The following is a 22,448-nucleotide window of genomic DNA, read 5'->3' on the forward strand; positions in this document are numbered from 1 at the left end:
TCATGTACTTGTCTCTGCAATTTCAAAAAACCTTTGAATTTGTGTAATATATATATACATACAAAGACATGTGTGTACGTGCACATGGTTTTGCTCCAAAGCAAACAGAATGAGAGAGGCCATATGGTTCATTCTCCTGTAGCTTTTACCTCATCCCCAGTAAAAATAAAGGGTGGGATTCAGCTTTCCCAACTCAGTCATCAGAAAGCTGGGCATTGCATCTAATCCCTCTCTAGGCAGGGGAAGACACCTCCAGAGAGTAATCCATCCCATCTGTTTTGGATAGGTTTTAGGATGGGCTGAGTCATTGTCTGGAAGTGCCTGTCTCCCAGCATTGCCTCCAAGAGGCTGAGTACCTCAGCTATAGAGAAGGTGGGACTCACCTCAAGACCAAATTCTGCCCAGTCCTGAGCACTATAGTGCTTACTGGAGCCAAAAAGAGCTGAACTGGCTCTCCACCTCTCCCAGAATGCTCTGAATTGCCTGGCTCATCCTATGTGTTTCCATCTCTCCTCCCAGCTCATAAGGACACCAGGTTTATACTAAAGACCGCAGTCGTCAAGGGGTGGCAACACACACTTTGCTACCAATATGCCTCACCCATAAATGGGCTGCAAGAGAGACGTGACTTCCCTCCGGAGAGCTGGATATGATTCAGGAGCTGGCAGGCAAAAGCAACTTTAAATAAGGAGAATATCTTGGTAAAAGCGCACTGCTTGAAATCCTGAAGTACGTAGCTATGACTGAGTGCTGTTGGTGCCCAGCCCTCTCCTCCAGGCTCCACCAGCCCCCAGGCAAGGATTTGCAAAGCTCTTCGTGCAGAGAGTGCCTGGCAGCAGCTTCAGTCGGGACACGGCAGCAGGTTTCTCATTTTGGCCTTGTAAGGCCACAGCTGGAACTTCTCCTGGCTCCGAGGAGCCAAGGGCTGAGGCTGCCGTGGGATTCCCAAGCTGCTCCACTGCCGACGGGGTCTTTGCACTTCCACTCCCGCCTGGCCCCAGTGAATCATTTCACTGAAACTCATGCCAAAGGTGCTCTCCTGTGAGGCAGCAAATTAATCATTTCTTCCCTGGTGAGGGCCAGATCGTTCCTCCACGGCTGTACATACAACACTGGTTCATTTTGGGGATAAGCTGGGCACAGATCTAACCCACTTTCACTAAGGAAACCCAGTTTAAGGGTCCAGCGCCCTTGTGCCGGGTGCTGTAAGGTGAAACACTTCTCCCAATGTGTGTGTCTGGGTAGATGCATTTTTGTGTGGAAGGTGGAACAAGGATTGAAGGAGAGGGTGGCAGGAAGTAACAATACAGAACACCTGAAAAAAAAAAAAATCCATTTTTGCCAGTTGGGAATGGTTTGTAGCTGTCAGAGACAAGTTTTAAATCAGGATTTAAAAGAGGATAACTCCGTGGAGGAAGATTCCTCTGTTTCCCCCAAATTAGCATGAATGAAATTGAGCTGAAAGGTGGAGACTGAATTGCCACTCCAGTGCATTTGAGTCGAGAAGTTGTGCTTTTGGGAAATAAAATCTTTTTAGCTGTGCAGTTGGGAAATATCACTTCCCAAATCTGGAGCAGAAGAGTCATGGTCTACAGCTGAGGATAGGCGAGATGACCATGGCTGCCAAGGATTGATCACAGTTTTTGTCTGTGCTTCAGAAATTATGAGAAGCTGAAGACGAGCTCACACTGACTAAGTGACCGATGTTCAGATAGTGTGTCCTCAAGCCTACAAGGTCAGAGACAAGCCATCCCAGCCACCACTCTGGTCTTCGTTGTCACTTCCACACCAATACCTGGGCATGCAACACAACTGCTGCTCTTCTGGCTCTTGCTTGCTAAAAGCCCTGCATCACAGCCAAGATGATTTGGGGCTGTATGACCCAAATCAGAGGAGAACTCCCTCAGCAACACTGCAGTTCAGCTGTCAGTTGTCACCATTGTACCTGGCCCTTGGGGCTAGCTTGACAGACCCCACTTATCTTAACCACTGGTGGAGCAAAGCATGGGAAAAGACACACTCCCATGGGAGAGCTGAGAGCCTTCAGCCCTTTCTTGGGTCAAAGAGCTGCCTCAGAGACATCTGGGATGATGTCAGACCATCTGGGCACCTTTTAGGAGGAATCCAAGTCCCGGTGACATTTCTCTCACAGTCTCTTGTTTGTTTGAGGAGCAGGGTGAGGGCGAAGCCTGGCTACCCTGAAAGCTGTGCAGTTCAAAAGGAGACAATGTGTGGTTGTTAGATGCCATGGCATTGCCAGGCATTGGCCCTGCTATGAACCAAGGGGGGAATTCAAGCACCTCATTATAATGCATGTCCCAAGCCCACGTATTCACACTTTCCATTGCCTAGGAGCACTTGTAAGTGCTTCATCCGAGGCCCACATCCTCTGTGCAAGCTTCATGCCAGCCCATTAAAAAAAAAAAATCAAAAGACTTTCAGTTCATGCTGAATCCAATTCTGTATGGATAGTGGGTCTTTGCAGCACTGTAGTATAACTCAGCCCCTCCTGGAAACGGCTTCCAGATGCAGAGGGAGCTCTCCCAGCACCCACCCCACCAATGCCTCTGAGATCACTTAGCAATCCTCGGCTGCACCCTGCACGCCCAAACACAGCTGGCATCTGCCCTCGCAACGGCTGGGCAGTGAGACATCGACACCAGTGACACAGCCCCTTTCCAGCTTCAGCCAGCACCAGGGAACCACATGGGCTTGAGAACAGTCAGTCTAAAGAGCATGGCTAGCAGAGAGGACAGCATTCACAACCAAAGCCTTTGGAAAGCAGTACCCATCAGCTGAAAGCGCTGCACGAGGACAGTCTGCAGCCATATACTGAAGGATGCCACAACTAGAAGACAAAATTTCAGTAGGCTTTACTTTGTCCTTCCAGATCCCCTGTGAGAGACCACATTTGACAAGAAATGAGCTAAGGCACAAGATGTAAGCTCAAAGGGAATTAGGAACCCACGGCTCTGTCCACTAACTTGTCTGAGAGAGCAACAGTGCAGAGAAGGGCTCAGAAACCAGATCTCCTACAGCGAGAAGGAGACAAGTACAAGTAAATATGTTGTTTGGCAAAACAGTGCAAGGAAGCACGGGGAGAAAAAACAGAAGAGCTCCCCCCTCCCCTTCAATATCCTCTATGCTTTGGTTCATATCTTTCCCTTTCCAAATATGCACAGGCAGCTGATAAAAAGGTCCAGACCTGGCTTTTCCAAGCTACAACAGCAATAGCTCATCAATTCTGCCCATAGTGTGTCAGAGGGATTAATACTGTGAGTTAAGGAAAGGCTGGCATCAAAGTCACACCTGAAATAGTGCTATCAAGGCCAGACGAGGTATTGCCATAGACTTGGTTTGGGATCCAGTACCCAAGGTGTGAGCTCCACTGCCATTTTACAGGGAGGAGCAGAGGTACAGAGAGAGCAAAGTGTTGGGCAGTGTCATTCCTGCTAAGGTTTGAAGCCACATCTTGTGAGTTTTGCTTTCCTCTATGGTCCCATTTCCTTTCTGCCCACATAATGCAGATCAGGTGCCAGCGCAGCACAGGGACTTTTGTACCAAAAATGGGTTTTAACCCAGAAGGGTATCCTTGGATTTTTTTTACCTTCCTCCATCCCTTCTTCGGGAGGACAATCTGCCCTTTCTTCCTCTACAGGGAGCGTGGTGCAGTTCAGGGACTGCAACTAACCCTCTCCCTGTCAATGTATCTTTGTGCTTTCTTCCTGGCAGACACTGATCGCGTAACCAAGGAAAACTCCTTCACAATTCTGGACAACAAGCATTTTGTTTTACACTGACACTGGCCTGTGATGGGAGGGAGTTTGGTTATAGAGCTCTAGACAGTCAAGGTCTGTCTGCAGTGCATGGTCCAGTCTCTCTTGCCTGAACGTCACAGATCCCTTGCTAGTAACTTGAACATTGCTGACTCCCTATATGGCCTTAGAAAAAGTTGCTTCCCGGTCTGCAAAAGAAATACTCCATCATATAGAGCAACTGTTTCTATTGCCTTTTCTGAAAGAGATTTTCCACTTAACTGAGTAAATCACTTAGCTCCGCATTCATCCAGGGCATTTAAGCACTGGATTTCTGCTCAGTGGAAGATAAAACTGCCTTCAAGGATGTGGACAAGTTTAGCTATCAGTTAGGGTAACTCAATTCTCTAGCACCCAACAGCACAGTGAGGATAAATACATGAAAAACTGCAAGATGATCTGATTTCTCAGGAACTGGAATTTCATGTGCCTAGAAGGCAGAGTAGATGCTAAGTCTTTGCAATTGCAGTGTTGAGGGTATAAATAAATGCTTGTACAAAGTTTTAAGGAGGCAAGCTCTTCTCAGCACCAAACATCATTACTTCAAGCATTTATCAACAGTGCAACATGGATGACATTTGGGGCAGTAAACATTGCTGTACAATAAGTCAAAGGGAAAAGTTTAAAGGCTGCCCCACAGTGCCATACTGAAATAACCCCACTGGAAACAACAGGGCTATCTGGGCAGACAGCCAGACTGACACAGCAGTGTATGAAGGCCACATTCTTGTCTTGTGCTTAGCTCATTTTAAATGGGATCGCATCCCATTACATGCCAGTCGGACACTCAAAACCCCACCCTGTCAGCATGACAAAAAATTTCCATGGAGCTAGCAGCAAAAAGGTCAACACTAAGGGAGAAGTGCCCCATGCCTCCAATGCAGAGCTTGACATCTCTCCCTCTGCTCATCCTCAAAAGGTGGAGTGAGTCCCAGCGCATGAAAACCGTTCCAACAATTTGGGACTTTCATTCTCTGTCACACAGATCAGCAACTGACACAGCGCTGGGAAGAGCTGACATGCCCAAGAGGCTGTCCACAGCACATCCCCTCAATTTCAGCACCCATTAGCTGCTACGTTATGCAGCAGGAGTTGGGCTGAGACACAGGTTGCTATGCTTTTCATGTTGATTAGCCTCCATTCTTCATCATGTAGACACCCTCTCACAGTGGGTGCCTCAGCAGTCGGAAGCCTGCCAGGTTTGAAGCTTTCTAGCCCTTTCTCAGAACATACTGTGTGTGTAACCTGCTAGGGGAGATGCATCGCTCCTTCATGGAGAGATGCGTCCTCTCCATGGAGAAAAGACCTGTGCTATTTCACCAAGGAAAGATTGCACCATTCCTACTCAGGGAAAAGGTGGTATTTCTCCATGAAAAGGAGTGCTGTACTTCCACAGAGATGAAGTATCTGTTATCCCTCTGCAGAGGCTGTGACTCTGTAGCCACCTCCTCTCATAGCCCTGGCCCTTTTTCCTTGAACTGTGACACGTCTTACTTTTACATGCAACTTCCCCATTTTCATCTCCAGTGAGTGAGGGATGGTGACGATGGTTGGAGCAAAGACCCAGCACTTTTGCTCAGGGTTAGCATTAAGCAATACAAGAGCACTAAATTGTTCTTTAAAAAAAGCAAACTTGCCTGTTTTCCCGCCTGAGAGTCTGCCACAGGGCCCTCACAGTCCTCCAACACCTTCCCATTTTCCCCATTTCCAAATGACCTCAGCATCTCCAGGTTCCCCACTCCCTCCTGCACATCCCTGCCTCCAACCCTTCCCCTGCCCACTTCCATCCCAAGCTACTGCATCAGACATGAGTACAGGCCAAGTCTTTGCCCAAAACTCTGCAGAGAAGAGAGCAGATATTTTGGAGAAGATGAAGTCACTACCTCAGGGGCAACTATCCAAGCAAAAGCTCTCTCCTTGTGATACACATAGTATCATATCCCTCATTCCTAAGGGACCTCAGATTACATCACGTGGGCTTTCAGAGTCAGAACTGCCTGTGAACACTGTTTGATGACTTCATACAGTAATATAACGTGGAAGACCTCACTCCCGCAGGCTTCCACATGAGGTCCCACAAGCACTTCTGAGCTTCAAGTGCTCCTTACAGTTAGAAACAGACTGTCCCAGTTGAGCAATGTGTAGTACACACCCCTTATTAGGGTGAAGGGGTATTTACTTGGAAATAGCAGTGTTGTTGCAAGTAGTGTTAGATTAATAGCTTAAGCCTTGGCAAAGATCAGGTGTCTTTTAGACTTGGGGGATCTTGTACAACCATAAGCCCAGCCATAGGTTTGCCAGCTAAACAGACAATACTCTGCAGAGACAAGCACAGACAAAGAAAAAAACCTACCTAAGTTCACATAACAGATCTATGATGAAAACATGAATAGAAGCCAGGTCTGGCTTCCAGGTATTGCTCCAGCAACTGGAAAAAACACAGTTCCAGCTTGGAAAAGACCATTAAAGAAACCCAGATTTATAGTTTCATAGACTTGCATGTGTATGCCAGGGCCTTGAGCATACTAATAGGCTTTAATGGCTCTGACCAGCCCCACCTGGGGCTTCCACCCACAATCCTGCCCTTTTAAGCTCCAGTCTGGGCCCTCAGTTCCAGTCTGAGTCTCAGGCCAGGAGTTATGCTGTAGCTGTTTCTAGCTCTGTCACAGCTTATGCCTGGTCATAGACCTCAATGACCCTGATCCATGGACTGACTTCCCAGCTTGATTTTGTTCCTTCCTTTTCACTATGGACTTGTCTGGTGATCACTGGGCTGTGTCTGACACTTCAGTAGCACCTGTTTTGAGTTCATCCTTCAATGAATTCAGCAAAGGTCCTATTGAAACCCTTGGGAGAGCTCTCAGTGTCTTCAGGGGGTTTCAGTTCAAGCCTCAGCAGCATTTCCATGCTAAACTCTGCAGCTGCCTTTGCATTCTATTTAGTCTGAACCCAGTTAAGGGACTTGCCATTTATAGGTGGACTGGGGTCTTCTTGGGAAATTCTGTCTCTACTTCTACTTCCTTGGCATGGAGCAAATCAGCTGGGGGCATGTTGGCTGTTAGTCCTGAGATGAGAAGCAGGTGCTCCCTGTCCTGAACATCTGAGGGCATCTTGCTCTGAAGGTTACTTGTTTCTCTGTATGACCCTGTCTCATTATTTATAAATTTTAGGGTTTGGGGAAGGCAGATTATTTTGCTGCATGACAAGTACTTGCACCTTTCTTGGAAGCTGGGCAATTAGGGTCTATATGGATCTGACACCTTATTTACTGTAGTAGTTCCTGTATTTCCTATTCACATCTACAGAGGGGCCTGAGATGACACAGCTGTTGTGTATTCCCAAGTAGGAGGCAGCTGCATAAAGCTGTCAGTGCTGCAGACACTGCATACAGTTCTTCTGCATTCACTCAGGTTGTTGCTTCCCAATAGAAATGGAAAAGCTGACAAATCTTTCTTCTTCACAGTAGCTTTAAACTCACTAAAGGCCATAATTAGAATTAGCATTTTTTCCAAAGTGCCCTGGTGATTTAAGGTAGTTCTCCTGGGCAGCAGCCATTATTTGGACTCGTGACACGAGTCCAAATGGCCCACAGCCCAGCCCTGCAGCAACCAGCAGAAGTCAGTAGAGTTCAGAATGGGAACATCAAGTCTTCAGGTGCTTGTCTGCTCTCTCACCACCCTGAAACTACTCAGAGGGAGTCTGTGTGCTGAGGCACAGAGGTTTAGGGATATGTATATATAAGGCACTCAGACCCTCAGAAGGGCTTAGACAGTGTGGGTCGCAGATCAAGGGTACTGACAGTGTCCCTTGGATGGACACAGGCAAATGAACTGAAGCACTTGCAAATACGCAGCAGGTCCCAGCTTCAGTTGAGTTCCTCCTAGAGCAATTAACCTCAAAGAAAATCACAGTCTGGCACACTACCATTGACAAGTTGCCAGGCTTGCGGTGCAGCCAACCGTTTAACTGAGTGTGTGGGCATTTATTGCCTGTGGGAAAGGTAAGGTGAAATGAATCTGTGGTTGAAACAACTACATTTTACCTCAGGTCCACAAAATATCTGCAAATCCATCCTCCTGTGGACACATTCATAGCTTGGAACATGTTTGTTCTATAACACTGAAGTGCAGGCTGATAAAGGTCCTTTTTCACCATATTTGGTGAAGCTGGGGATAATCATGGTAATCACAAGGTGGTGAACGTATAACTGGCCCCTCTTTCTCCTAGTTATACCAATGTAAAACTGCTATGTCCCCCTCTCCCTGGCCAAAGGTACCATAAAAATCAGCAGGTCAGACTACTCAAAGGCCCAGATTCTCAGTGGAGGTGGACTGCTGTAACACAGCTGAGTCTGCTAGACATCACCAGAGTTCAGAGGCTGTGAAAACTGCAGGAAGAATATGCATGTTAGCTGATCTTCCCCACAAAGCTAATATATGTCTCAGTGATGTGAGGGGAATGTCTCAAGGGTCTTAATGATTTGATTGAAGCTGATCAACCAGTCTCACTATATGTGTTTGTAACTGGGTCTGGACATCTTGTTGCTTCAAAGACTGAGATATCTTAGGAAGAAAGGGATGGCACAAACAGATAAAAATTCGTGTAGGAAAAAGAAAACCTTAGGAGAGGAAAAGAGAAATGACTCACAATTAGATTGTGGGAACTGCAGGATGCATGAAATCCTGACCCCATTTGAGTCACTTTGCCATTAACTTCATGAATGCAGGTGACTGAAGAGTACAAAAGCTCCTCGCGTTACTATAGAAAAGGGTGCACAGCTGGTGTTTCTCATCCTTGCTTATACAACCCTAAAAACTGTCCTTTGCCATAGTTACCGCAGCTGACCTGCAAGAGCACTCTTTACAAATGCTGACTGTATTTTTAGCTGATCTTGCATGTGACCCAGTAGAGACGAATGAGGAAAGACAGTGCCATGGGAATTCCCAGCTCTCTACACACCACCGTAGCTCACCACAGCTGCAAGAGTTGGAGAGAAAAGAAGAAAAGGAGGCATTTTCTCTGCTCAGATGTATCCTGCCACCAGGGGACGTGTCTGTAATTTAACAAACTTCTTAATAACAACAACAATTGGGTAAAAAGGCCACTGAGCAGACATGGGCCATGGTTGTAACTCATCACACTTTCTTAGTGTACCAAAAGAGGCATATTATTCAGCCAGTCCTAGAGTTTGGTCTTTCCTTGACTAATCTGTGTGGAGTTTTTTATGATTTAGGTCATAATTCTGTGAAGTTCTATTTTTTGGAGCAGTTGAAATCAGAGGAAGATAAGTGCTTCCTGCACATAGCACTCCTCCATAACGTACCAGTCGTTCTCCATAAAAACAGTATACGGAGATAACAGGCAACAAGTTTGGTACACCCTCAACAAAGGTTCTGGCTAGATGATTCTCTCACTTCAGGCTCAAGAGGCACCTATTTGTAGCTAATTAGCCTGAGATTCATGTATATTTAGCAGTAGCAGCTGGCTAGGCTATGAAGTAGACCTTCAAGGGTTAACGGCCATGTTGTTTCTAGTAAGTATATGAAAAAGAAACACTAATACGCTCAGCAGGAGAATAAAAGCTTTCATGGTACAAGGTTAATCTGCTGACCCAAGTCACTGCTTGCGCAGCTCACACTAGCACCAAAGCCCTTCAGAGTCTTAATCTCCCTGGTTCAGCGCTGTATCACTGACTGTCTGCTTTCAGCATGCAGGACCAGGTGTGTTTGTGCAGTATCTGTTTATTCTGCAAGGCAAGACAGACAGAAGGATAACAGAAAGCCAAGAGCCAGGCTCTGTCCACAGGAATTTGTAAAGATTCAAAGGCATTTTCATTGAAGACCTGATTCAGCATAGTACTAGGTATGTTTGTTGACAACTCTGTTTGCTGCTCCAGTCAGTGGGGAAGGTAATTAGGAGCCATAAAAGTCATACTCCATTTTAGCTCACAGTGGAGATAATTTGATTTAATAGGGACACGGCTTCTAAATTAAGATTTATGATCACCATTGAAACAAGACAGTAAAGTTTTTAGCAGAGAGAGAAAGGCATATATGCCCCCAATGTCCTTGTTCAAAGACAGAGAACTGTCAGAGAATGACCATGGTCTATGTTTGTCAAGGACATTTGGGCTAGTGTTGGTGGTCAAGGGAAAAAAAAGGCTCTCAAATAACCACACTTTCCAGAAATATCACCATGTGCCAGGCAGGCGACCAAGGAGCCTGAATGGACTAATTAGAGCTCCTTAACTGGCCAAGATACAAGTTCAAGCCATTGGCCTTCAGTCATTCTAGTACGGTTACAACAGGACGCCATCCATACAAGCTGAAACTGCCTCATATTGGTGTCAACCTATGTGGAAACTGTCACTTTCCACTGTCATTAGCTTGGCCATGGGAAGAAAGTAGAAGGTAAAGATGTGGCCATCCAACAGAGAGAAGCCAACTAACTTCTACAATATCTCATGCCTGTGGGGCAAGTCTTCAAATAGAAGGAAACAATACTAACTCTACTAGGACTTTTCTCCTTTTCTGCACAGATATATAAGATGGAAACTAGACTTACCTCTCCAGTGTGAGTGCAGACCTGAGATATATCTGTCAAATCATTCAGAACAGAATTGAAGTCTTAATTAATCTCTGCTTCTAGTTTAGACGGATAATATTGTGTTGAGAGAGAGCGTGTATTTCCCCAGGCACAGTCTGCTTCTAGTTTAGCCTGATAACACCATGCTGAGAGAAAGAGTATATTCCCACAGGCACGGTGCCCTTTCAAGTGAACTGCTTGGCTCCTGAACTGGCGATGGTTTCCATCTGACCAGCTCAGAGAATAGAAGAAGCAAAAACGTTTAGGCACCAGCCTGAACCCTCCATGTCAAAGGTCAATTTTAAGCATTGGTGATGTGCCTTTCAGCTTGGTATGTTGGCTCATGTCAAGATCTGTGCCCTGAAAAAATGTCTGAGATTTGTGCTGAAAGACCCAGATTCTCAAATAGGACAAATTGACCTTTCTTTCAACAGAACCCATTGTTATGTATTGCTAAGGGTTTTGCTGAGTTAATTTAAAGACAGCAATATCTTTTCTCTGCTGTTATGGTGGATATAATGGTCTGCTGAATGCACTTTGGTGGGAATTCTCCCTATTCTGCCTCTCTTCAAACTGCCCAGAGCAGAACTGCCCAGGACAATCCTATCTGCAGCATCCTAGCTCAGTTGTGACAGCATTGACCTTTTTTACAGAGTGATGAAGTCCTCTGCACTTCTTGTTCCCATCCCATTCCCACTAACATGACAATTTCTCATTGCAGGTAAATCATCTCACCTTGAGGTTTCTTCAGAGCCTCCTCTCACCTCAGACATAGCAAACATTTTGCAGAAGAACCCATCTGGTGAGACAAAGTCTGAACCAAGCTCTCTGCAACCTTACAACCAAACAGGCTATAATAAATGCGAGGACCTCACCTGTTTCAGTTTCGTTCCCACCATGGAAGCACTGCTGTCAAGCACAAATACAACGTTCTTTGGCAATGGAGGAAGATCTGTGGGGGCGAAGTAGTGCACGAAATACCCATTAAGAATCTGTGGAAGAGCAAGGAAGTCAGGAATTGAAGGTAGATCATGATGCAATGTTCCACACACATCATTATGGGATATTTGGTTGGGCACACCTGATCCTGCTTTCAGTGTCTGTGTCTACATTGGAGGATATGAGTGCTCCTTGGTATCCCTCTTAATCCTGGTTCCCTGTTTATCCAGACTGGGGGAGCCTGCTGGAGCTCTCCACATCTCCTTCCATGGAGGACATTGGGGTTTCCTCCCAAATGCAGTAATGATATAACGTATGTACCCAGGGATCAGAACCGCAACATGCATTTGGGGAACTGGCCTTGTATCCAGATACATACAGCCAGTATATTGAGAAACTGAAAAGCAGATACAAAAAAGAAACTCAATGAAGTAGGTACCTGTGGGTTTTAAGTCCATCTTGTGGCTGCCAACTGACTGGCTTTATTCTGGATAGTTCTTACAAGATGGAGAAGTAGCCTTCACTTGGAAAACATTTTCTAGGACATTTGGAGCATGCAAGACAATTGAACCATCTCAGGTATAGTTAATAAAACAGAAAAGATGAGTCATGTGTACAGTACCTGAATATCCCCAACGCTCAGCTCCCTGTTGACATCATATCTAATTATGAAGTCTCCCAAAATGCCATTTCGGGCGATCCTGGTTTGCTCGACGACGCTGGGATTGAACGTAACTTTAGCTAAGGTTTTGGTATGTCCAACTACAGTAGAAGGAGGAGGAGAAACATCACCTGTTGAGATAAAACCACAATATTACAAGTTTTTCCCATTGTCTTACAGATGTCTAAGCACAACATAGACAGTATTACCATGGAGTCAGGTCAACTACCATAGTTACATACTGAGATTAAAGATCAGCTCAGCAGTGATAAAATAAGAACTTAATAACCCCTCCCCCCTAATTCTAAACTGAAACCAACATTGCAACGCTATCAGGGATATAAATGTTTAGGCAAAATTCCTGTGCTCACTTCTGTTTGGAGGTCGCTGAACTCCAAGGCCAGATACTCTCTATATGATTGTTAATTGCTTTCTGTAAATGATGAACACACAACTTCAGACATGTATGTGGTATTCATTCCAGCCAATTCTAGACATCTAGAATGCAGATCCTATACCTGAGATCCTGCCAGTCAATGCAAGTATGATTCATTTGACCTGTTTAAACATTTCCTCTAGGATTAGATGATTCATACTGCAGATTTCTCCCTATGGATTATAAAGAGTTCTTAAGGTGACTTGTTCAGATGTACTGTAGGCATGTGAGGTGGGATTGATCTGACTAATTGATCGCTTGATCTGACAAGCGTCTTGCGTGTAATGTCTACATCTGAACAAGTCATCTTAGCTGCCTTTATGTTCAGCAAAGAGTTATCAGTATAGTCGCTGCAATTTCAGTCTTACTGATTAAGACAAAATCCAACACTTACTAGTGCAGTCATGCAAACTGCATCCCTGAGATGTAACTCATCCTAATCTCCGAGAGCCCTTCCTGAGTCAACGAAGAGAGATGTGCCTTTCAGAGGGAGTCTCAGACAAAGACAATAATTTAGGTCTGAGTCAACCTGAAGGAACCTCTGCCTGTCTTGTTAGCTGTGATCATTTTCTGAAGTTGAGGGATATGGAGATTCCTTGTTGTCTCTCTATGTGGCCAAAATCCCACCTTACTCTCTTGTGGTGTGCCAACTGTTCATTCCCTCTGAACTCTGTAAGGACCCTTACATGAGACTGACCAGAGGGCAGATTTGACCTTGAACTTCCCCAGACTTTGAGGGCTTTCTGCCTTATCCTAACTGGCTATTGAAAACACAAAAATAGATTCTCAATTGATGTTCCTCTTGGGTGCTTCAGCTCTCACAGTGATTATTGCAACACTCCTCTGAGGCACAGAAGTTCTATTATGTCTGCTCATGTGCTGATTAAAATCGGTGGGAATGAGCTGCTTAATTATACTGTGTGTGGGGGTCTCAAATCTTTGCCAAAGATGGTCCAAGAAGTCCGTGGCATGGCAGGGAAAAGAAAAGCTGGGTGAGATTCAGTTCCAGTTTAGGTGTTCACAATGCAAATACCTTCGTCTGAGCTTATTTTCTAGGCTCTCATTATGCTCAATGGAGATCATGTCAAGAGTGTCAAGGGAGGTTAGGGTATGATACATCTGGCCAGACACAGACATCTGCTTTAGGATAATTTTAATTATATGCTATACCCCATTAACAATACCGATTACAATGACAAGGTGGAGGCAGTCTTGGAAAGCTCCTCTTCAGGGGTTCCTATAACACTGTTTATGTAACGAGGAGTGGCACTTCTCCACCTTTGTAAAGTGCTTTGAGCAGCATTAGAGGGATGCAATGTGACATCTGTATGCAACATTGAACACAATCCACCTCGCATCTGGATCCCACAGTGATTTACAAAATTGGATACATATGATTATGTCCATTTAACAAGTAGGAAAATGGAGGCATGGAGTGGTTACCTAACTCACCTGACTTCCCACAGGTCAAAGTCCACAGAAATGCCAGGACTAGGGTTCTTGTGGGTTTATAAAATGATTAGCCAAAGCTGTGGCATTTACTCTAAAGTGCTATGGACAATCTAGACTCCTCTAGGCAAAGGAATGAAAGTAAGAGTCATAAATCAATAGCACTCTAGGATGTTACTTCCATGTTGATTTGGCTTTACTTTTGTAGCTGTCCTGTGAGTGAATTTGAATAGACAAGGCACAAGATTGTACTATTGAGGCAGGGAAGGGTTTTCTCATAGGCCCAACTTCTACACAAATAAATTATAGGTGGAGGACCTGGAATGTGAAACAAACTCATCAGCAAAAAGTCTTGACCAAGGAGGCTAATGACAGATATTACTAAATTTCAGTAAAGTCACGAATTGACTCTGTATCATAGCTTCTCTGACTATGCCAATTCCAATCCATCCATCCTGACGGAAACAGAGAGAGAGGTCCCAGCCAGATTGAAATCACTTAAGGACACTAGTGTTGGATCATAAAGGAGGCTTACAAAATGATTACCCAGAGCTTTGACATTTTTTCTGAAATCTGTGTACAGTTCAGGTTTCTCCTGGCAAAGAAAAGTCATAAATCAATAGCTGTACAAGATTTTACCTCCATCTTGATTTGTTTTTACTTTTATTGCTGCCCTTTGATCTGATGAATCAACAGATGTAATATGTTTTTAATACACAATGCATCAGATTTGCTTGTCTTGGCCTTCCTGGATTTTCCATCTGTCTTCGATCACTTCCAAAATCCCATTTAACTGCCAGTGTGTGGGAAATGCCCAGAATTCATAGAAATGGCTTAACAGTTCATTTATATTTTCTGATCTATTTGAGGGTTTCACATTACTTCTCCTCAACTGCTGAAAAGCAAGCATTGTCGTCTGTTAGGCTGCCTGGCGATATCACATCAGGGTTAGTGAAAGTCAGTCTCACACTGGAAACAGAAGCTCTCTCCTTATACCTACCGCACATAGACATCTGTGGCTGCAGCCTTTGGACTTCACTTCTGTGTTTCTCTGCCATAAGTACACTGATGGGTGAGCACAATATGCTGTGTGCCACAACAGCATGAGTTCCAGTCCTAGCACTTCTATGGACTCTGACCATCTGAAATTAGCTGCGTTAGGTAGCCACTCCATGCCTCAGTTTCCCCACCTGTTAAATGGGCATAATCACATGTATCCAGTTTTGTAAAGCACTGTGGAATCTAGATGGGATCATGTGGATCACATTGCATTCCTCTATTACTCCTCAAAACACTCTTCAGAGGTGAGAAATATCATCCCCTGTAACACAGACAGTACTTTAGGAACCCCTGGAGAGGAGGTTTCCAAGGCTGCCTCACATAGCCATTGTCAGTGACAAGAATAGCTGGGGAGGGTCTCCCATCTTCTTCATAGCCACTCATCTCCCACCTCCAGAAAGGAGACTAAAAACAAAAAATGGTCTGATAGGAAAGGTCCAAAATAACGTTTTTTTCCCTGGAATAACAGAAATCAGGTCTGGAAGGCAGGTTATCAAATTCATCCCATATTCCCAGACCGAATCCCTTCCTACTTGGTTTTATGACATGGTCTGGAAACAATCCAGACCTCCAGTAAGGGAAACTCAGCACCTACCCTTGCCAGTCCTTTCCAGAGCTTCACTTTTTCACTATTAGATATCTTCAATGTCTAATGTACATTTTTCTTTCTGGATTATAAACCCATGACTTCTCGTTCTTTCTGTTATTAACACAGAAAGCACAGTATTCTTTTCCTCCTTGCAGCAGCCTTTTATATATTTGAATACAGTTACTATGTCTTCCCCCAGGTTTCTTATCTAGGCAGCACTTGATATCTGGATCACAATTAGTCTCCTCTGCTTATCAGCCCGGTTCTTTTCAAAAAAGTGACTGAGAGAGGAAAATCTATGAGATATTGCAGAGTACACAGCATGGATGAGCTCCAAAGACGTGAGCTGGTCTGTGCTCACACTGAGGTAGTTAATAGGGCCTTTAGACAAACTTTCAACCAAATTCAGCTAAAGAAGAAAACAGAGCAGGAAAAAGCATTTTTCATATGAAACTGTAGTCCTCACATGACGAACAGTTAAACCTAAATTATTTTGGAGACTGGCAGAGTCAGGATTAGAGCTCAAATGCAAAGTTCATCCTCCACTAACACATGGAAACTTCTAGACAACTGTGATAAGAAATAAAAACTTTTCTGAGACCTATGACTTTGAAGAGAAATAGTCATTCTCAAGCAGCCTAGTGTCTCCTTGCCCAAGTCTATGACTAGTTTTCACACTGCTGTGCTGGAGGAAAAGGATGAGGACAGTCATCCCTGAGGATGCTGGGTAGGACATCATTCAGAAAATGGCTCCATTCTGAGGTCACCAGAGAAGGCCAGGATCATTGGCCTCAATGTCTCCTGTTTTGGAGTTTGTATGTGACAGAAGACAACACCTGCACATGCCAAAAGATCACTTTCCAAAACTCACATGCCTAATATCTTCCTTTGGGAAAAATACAACTCCCAGATGGAGCTGTGTGCACAGGAGTCACTGACAAAGGAAATATCCTGGAAAGACCTGGCATCACATTGTCTCTGCTCCATATTCAGAGAGGATGTACGCAGGACTTTCCAAGAGCCTCTATCTATAGCAAAGCACAGCTTTACTTTTCATAAATCACTGTAAGTTTGTGGAACCAAGTCCAATCTTTGTATCTTGGGCCCCTACAGCCAAAAACAGGCCGAATTGGACTCTTTACTGCTTCTGCTCCTACTGCTGTGATTTCTGCGCTCTTTTATAAATGGCAAAAAAAAGTGTCCTTCCCTCTTTCTCATCAAGGGATGTCTTCTGTCTATACATCTTTAAGTTTTACCTCTTCTGTTCATCACAGACTGTATGGATATTAGCAGTTTGGCTGGAGTCAAAAGTGCAAATCCTGAACAACCATTAAACAGAGAAATTGTTTTTTCCACTATGCTTCCTGCATGGTACATTGGCTCTATGGATAGCATGTAGAAATGACCACCAATGTAAGAGGATTGGTCCATGAAATAAAGGCAGATCAGCCATTCCTCCACTTTTGGTCATCTAAACTATTGTTATTATTTTTTTCATTAGTTTTGCTAACAGTGTTCATTGCCACAATAAGTTGGCATTTCAGTTATGAACATCAGTCACTGCCGGTGCTCATCATCTGGAGCCGTGGATGACTCCAAAGCCAAACATATTTGATTTTCAACTTAATTTGTCTATCCTACACTGGATCTTCAGGACCTGTACTCAGAAAAAGAATGTAGTTTCTTATCCAGGTCAGCCAGAGTCAAAAGTATCTAAATGACTTGTGAAGCTACATCCCATCCTCAACAATGGTTTCAGGTTGGTGGCGCTTTGGACATATTACTCAGAATGCCATTTGACTGATGACTTGATGTCACAATACATTTTTCACCTAATACATTCAAGGTCATTTACTAATACTTATAAAAATCTCACATTTTATCATTAACCATGAGATACTATAGACATCTTTGTAGACATAGGAAACTGAGGAAGAAAGTTTTCATGACATATTCAAACTCAAACCAGTCAGGCAGTACAATTTTTAATGTGCAGGCCTCTGTTCCTTATTTGGTCATTTTTTTAAGTCATGACCTCTCATTTGGTGCACCACAGGTAACACAGTATGGCAGCATCTGGTCTAGCATCCTTTGCTAGCCACTTACTTACTAGATTGCTACCATGGTCTTCAGTCAAGAGATACTGAAGAGTTTTAAGCCACAGGAATCCAAGAAGAGACCAGACATTGTCTTTTTTCTGGTTTATTCCCAGTTTGCAGACTGTCTGCCAAGCAGCCACTCTTTAAAGGTAAGACTCACAATTCACCTGGCTTTCACTTAAAAACCCATAGCCTTCCCTGGAGGTCTCACTGGATGTGCAGATCTCATGTTCTTGGGTCTTCAGGTGTCATATGAGCAAGAAGGCTTTGCAGGGATGACCTAATGACTCAGATGTTTTGCTTTGTGAATCAAGCTTGAGAGATGACGGCCGACTGGAATATAGTGGATTTGCAAGTGAAGTGCTCCTTGCCTTGGCCTTGCCCTCCCTAGGAGTATTGTTGTGGTGTGCATTTGTGTTTAGGAAGGCAGGAAGTTCCAGTTCTCTGCTCCGATTGTGATTGATCGTTGGCCAGAAGACATCACAAGCAATAAACCTCTCCCATCCAAAACAAGCTGTCCTTCTCTGCACCCTGTATTAGACCCTTCTGAGACCCTCTGCCAATTTTTTTTTTTTTTTTTTTTGTCTGGCTGCTGGTGATGTCCTAATCTCCTCATCTTGCTTTAGATCAGAAAGAAGCTCAGCAAACCTACTGAATTCATTAACCCTATACACTCATCTGAGTGGCACACACCTGAGTACCAATGAAGACTTGATCTGGCAGAGACACAACCCACTCCTGACTGCCCACGATGGACCCCGAAAGTGTGTTTGGCATTTCAATGACTTCCATAGCAGTGATTTCATGACAGCAAACAGTTTTCACCAACTGTATAGGGCGATTCCACATAGAAAGGGTCTGTAATTGAATTCTGAGCAAGTATAAAGCACAGGGAATCTGAGTTTCAGTTGCTTTACCCATCCTGAATTTGGACATCTATTTTATATACATTTTACTGGCTAGGGAGGCTTATGGAATCTTTGAGCTTGGGCCCATGTTTATATGAGCTGTTTTAAATCTGAAGCACAGTGCCAAGAATGATCAGTGCTCACAGATTGCCATTTGGAGAGCAAGTTACGAGAGTTTTCCCCATATGTCATTTACATATAGGAATTTCCATACTGCACTAGACCAACAGTGTGTCTGCTCTGCTTAGTCTGTCTCTAACCTTGATCAATGCCACATGTTTTGCAGGAAACCATATACCACAATGCACTATGATACTCCCTGATAGGTGAAAAAGGTTTCTTGTCCCTCCTGATGAGGGGCAGAGCACATTTATCACACAGTGCATGGATGTACAGCAGAGAGACTAATTAGTTGTATAAGGCTTGACCCAAAGCTAGTCTGAGTCACTGACAGCCTTGATTTCAATGTGATTTGGATGAAATCAGTAGGATCACACTGAACAGTTTAATTCCCTGTTCACATGGTTTAAGGTCTTTACCTGGCAGACATGAACAGCTCCACTGATTTTGCTGGCATTATGTCACTTAGCGTAACTGAGGATCAAGTCCCACAAGACTCCACATCCTGTTTCCAGCTCCGACTCATCCTCTTTTTTTGGTGAAGGTTTTTTGTCAACATGTAACAATCACAGTATCCTGTGCTCTGTTAGTTTACACTAGAAAAATTACCTTTACACTGTCTGAACAGTGAGTGAGGACAGTTGGGGGTAAGAGTAGATACTTGGACCGCACTTAGTGCTTTGGCAAAACATGGATTTTCCTCTTGGAATTTCCCATGTTCTAAAATGCAGGATTTCCTATCTGCCTTGGCATGGATGGATGGAAAAAACAATTCACTGAAAATAAACAGTTCCCAGGAGGTGTGGAGCCAGGGAAGAGCCTGCTCAAATGCTGAGCACAAGGCCTGAAGGTCCAGTTCAAAGGTCATAAAGACAATAGCAAAAAAAAATTCTGTTGAGTTGAATGGGATCAGCCCTATAACCTTCAAAGTTCTCACATGCTCATGCACAGATACCACATAGACACAGTCATCTATAGAAAACAGAACAAAAGCCATCAGCCTTTATGATAAGACTGAATTCCCACCACTGAACCGCACAGGGTTCATAATCCTGAAATCCCTTTCACATTGTAGCCATTACACCAGCTTTCATGAACTTGGAGATTGCCCTGAGATCTCTAAATAGGAATTGCTGATGGCCTGCAATGCTTAGAGACTTGCTTGTCATTCAAATGCAGCCACCTCTGGAGTGGAATGTACCTGGCATAGAGTGAGTGCAGCAAGAGTTAAGAAGGGAAAGTAAAAAATGTATCTTTCTAAATAAAGTCACAGCTGGAATTTGCCAGAATAATTTATGCCCAATGAGCTGCCAGCATTCATTTTTCTTGTTGTCTTCATGAGATGTGTCCTCTAGTTTCTAATACAGTCTTGATCCCAGACAACGCTGCTTCAATACAATGTTGGGGGTTTGTTTAATGCCTCATTTGGAGCAGAGGGAAAGTGAAACACCAGTCTACACAATTATCCAAGATTGCCTTGGAGAACTCCCAACACTGCCAGTCCAGATCTTGAGAAGTGATTAAGGCCCCATGAGTAACAGAACCATGGGTCATAAAATCTCTCCTTACCTTCAACTTTCCCATTGCCTTTATGCTTGCTGTTTCGAAGGGGAGGCACTTCCAGTGAAACTATGCCTGAGTTCTCCAGGATGTTCACCTCCACTCGTAACCTCCCCACCAGCTGCTGGGGCCGGATGCTGACTGTATACTCATATTTTCCCAGTCGCCTTTGCAAAAGCTCTTCATAATGCAGTAGGAACCTGGCCTGCATCTTGCGAGGAATGAAGACAGAAGCTTTGAATGTCTCATAGCCATTCTCCCTGGAAGGAAAATCCAAAGACACCTTCACACGCCATACACATCACATACCACCTCCTCCAGTGAATGATGAATCTGGATTTTGTTGGTCCAATAAAAGTATTTCCTATCATTGAATACGCGAAACCAGCAAGAAGGAAAACACCCTAATGCTTCACAAAGCACTGGGCACATAGGTGGTTTCCACAGGAGGAAAGGTCTTAAAAGATGAGATGACTTCTTATGGAGAGGAATATGGCAGACATGTATAACATGGAGCAGGGCCAGAGGAAAGGCTGTCTCTTGGTTTCTTACACAGAGGATTTGCAAGACCCATATTTAATTCTTGACTTTGCCACAGCTGACTCATTGCAATATCTTAAGCAAAGTACAAATGAATTCCTCTTCCCTAATATTAGCTGTTTATAGCTACATACTCAATGGGGAGAAATAGGACGCTTAAGACAATTGCACCACCGGACACTTCTCTAAAAGGACTCTTCTCTTCTGATTGACTACAGTGTGCCATCAGCCACTCAGCATGCAACTGTCAGCTTTCTGTTCGCTAGTTTGAAGGGAGAGGAATTCCCACCTTTAGCTTTTATTGGCTTCGGCCGCCCTTCTGTTAAACAGAGATAACTTAAGATGCTCTTCCTCCCATACAGTGCACTGTAGTGTCCAGCTACCAGGCACTGATGTGACGCCAGGCACTACTATTTGTGAAGGGAAAATAAAAAAGCCACATAACAAGAATGGAAAGTTTTAATGCCATGTAGGGGTAACTTCAGAACTCACTGATGTGAAATTTGGTGATGCCCACAATTCAGTGAGTATTGAAAAGGATTTGACACTTTGATTTCTCTAACACATATAAAAAGATATTTTTTTTACTGTTAGCCTTTAGGACAGTTGGAATGACATCTCTGGGTCATACCAGTGGTCTATCAATGACAGGTAGTAATCACCTACAGAAGAGGATGCAACAGGGCAGGACAAGAGAAATATAGTGCTTCAAGAGAAATATAGAACTCGTTCAGGTTCTGCCAGTCTGTGTCTGGATCCTGAGACAGTATCCTTTGCTAAAGGTTCGTGATGGATTTTTCCTACCAAAAATTCATCTAGTCACTTTTTGAACCCACATTAAGTTTAGCATCCGCAATTTCTAGTCACAAGAAACACAATTTATGTGAATAATACGATTTATGTGAAGAATACCTTATTTTGGCCATTTTGAGCCTGACATCTGATCATTTAATTGAATTTTTCCCTAGTTTTTCTATGAAAGACAGAAAATAAAAATTCCTTATTCTCATTCTACATACCACTCCTGAGTTCAGATCTCTGCCAGACCTCTCTGTCCCCCCAGTTTCTCATTTCTCTGGTCTGAAAATCATAGTCCATTTAGCTGTTCTTGATCATGTGTTCATGTTGGAATAGTGCTACTGTCCCAGGTAAGTGGGAATAGGGCAGGATTTTCCAGAGCAGCAAAATCCATCCAATGGTGCATATCTTTGAAAGCTATTTGGGTTAAATTAAAAGGGGGAAAATACCCCATAGTACTGCTGAAGAAGTGCATTCAGGTGAACATATAAGTTTTAAGATTATTAAAGGGATGAGACTTTCTGCCAGTGCTTGGCCAAGAGAACTAAACACAGAGCCAAGTGCCGAGAACAGGGCAAGTAAGCATGACTGCAAAAGGCTACCTGTGGTTCTACCACTGACTAACTTTGTAGTCTTGAAGTGGTAACTCATTAAATTTCTGTGTGCCTTAATTTTCTTGCCTGTTTTTCAGGAAGTAACAAGATTTCTTTCTCTCTCAAGTACATCCTGGAGCATCTTGGACGTGAAAATATTGTTTTAACAGGGCTAGAAAAGGCCACATGCAATTTTACGTGACTTGGAGTATGGGAATGACACCAGGCAGTGTGAGTAACATTCTATTTAGTTCTTTCTACCTGTAAATCCACGGATGGGTATGCCAAAGCAGCAGA

At 43.9% G+C, this 22,448-nt stretch overlaps 1 protein-coding gene across 1 annotated transcript in view; it reads right to left on the reverse strand.

The window, feature by feature from the left end:
- Positions 1 to 22,448, reverse strand: part of ITIH5 (inter-alpha-trypsin inhibitor heavy chain 5) — a 48,765-nt gene that overhangs the window by 16,693 nt on the left and 9,624 nt on the right. The window contains exons 5-7 of the mRNA XM_075519325.1: positions 20,230 to 20,480; positions 11,962 to 12,131; positions 11,276 to 11,392 (exon numbers count right to left, since the gene is read on the reverse strand). Of these exons, the coding sequence (XP_075375440.1) occupies positions 11,276 to 11,392; positions 11,962 to 12,131; positions 20,230 to 20,480 (538 nt within the window). The remainder of the gene's footprint in view (positions 1 to 11,275; positions 11,393 to 11,961; positions 12,132 to 20,229; positions 20,481 to 22,448) is intronic.

Source organism: Mycteria americana, chromosome 1 (genome assembly GCF_035582795.1).
Source record: "Mycteria americana isolate JAX WOST 10 ecotype Jacksonville Zoo and Gardens chromosome 1, USCA_MyAme_1.0, whole genome shotgun sequence".
Taxonomy (NCBI): Eukaryota; Metazoa; Chordata; class Aves; order Ciconiiformes; family Ciconiidae; genus Mycteria; species Mycteria americana.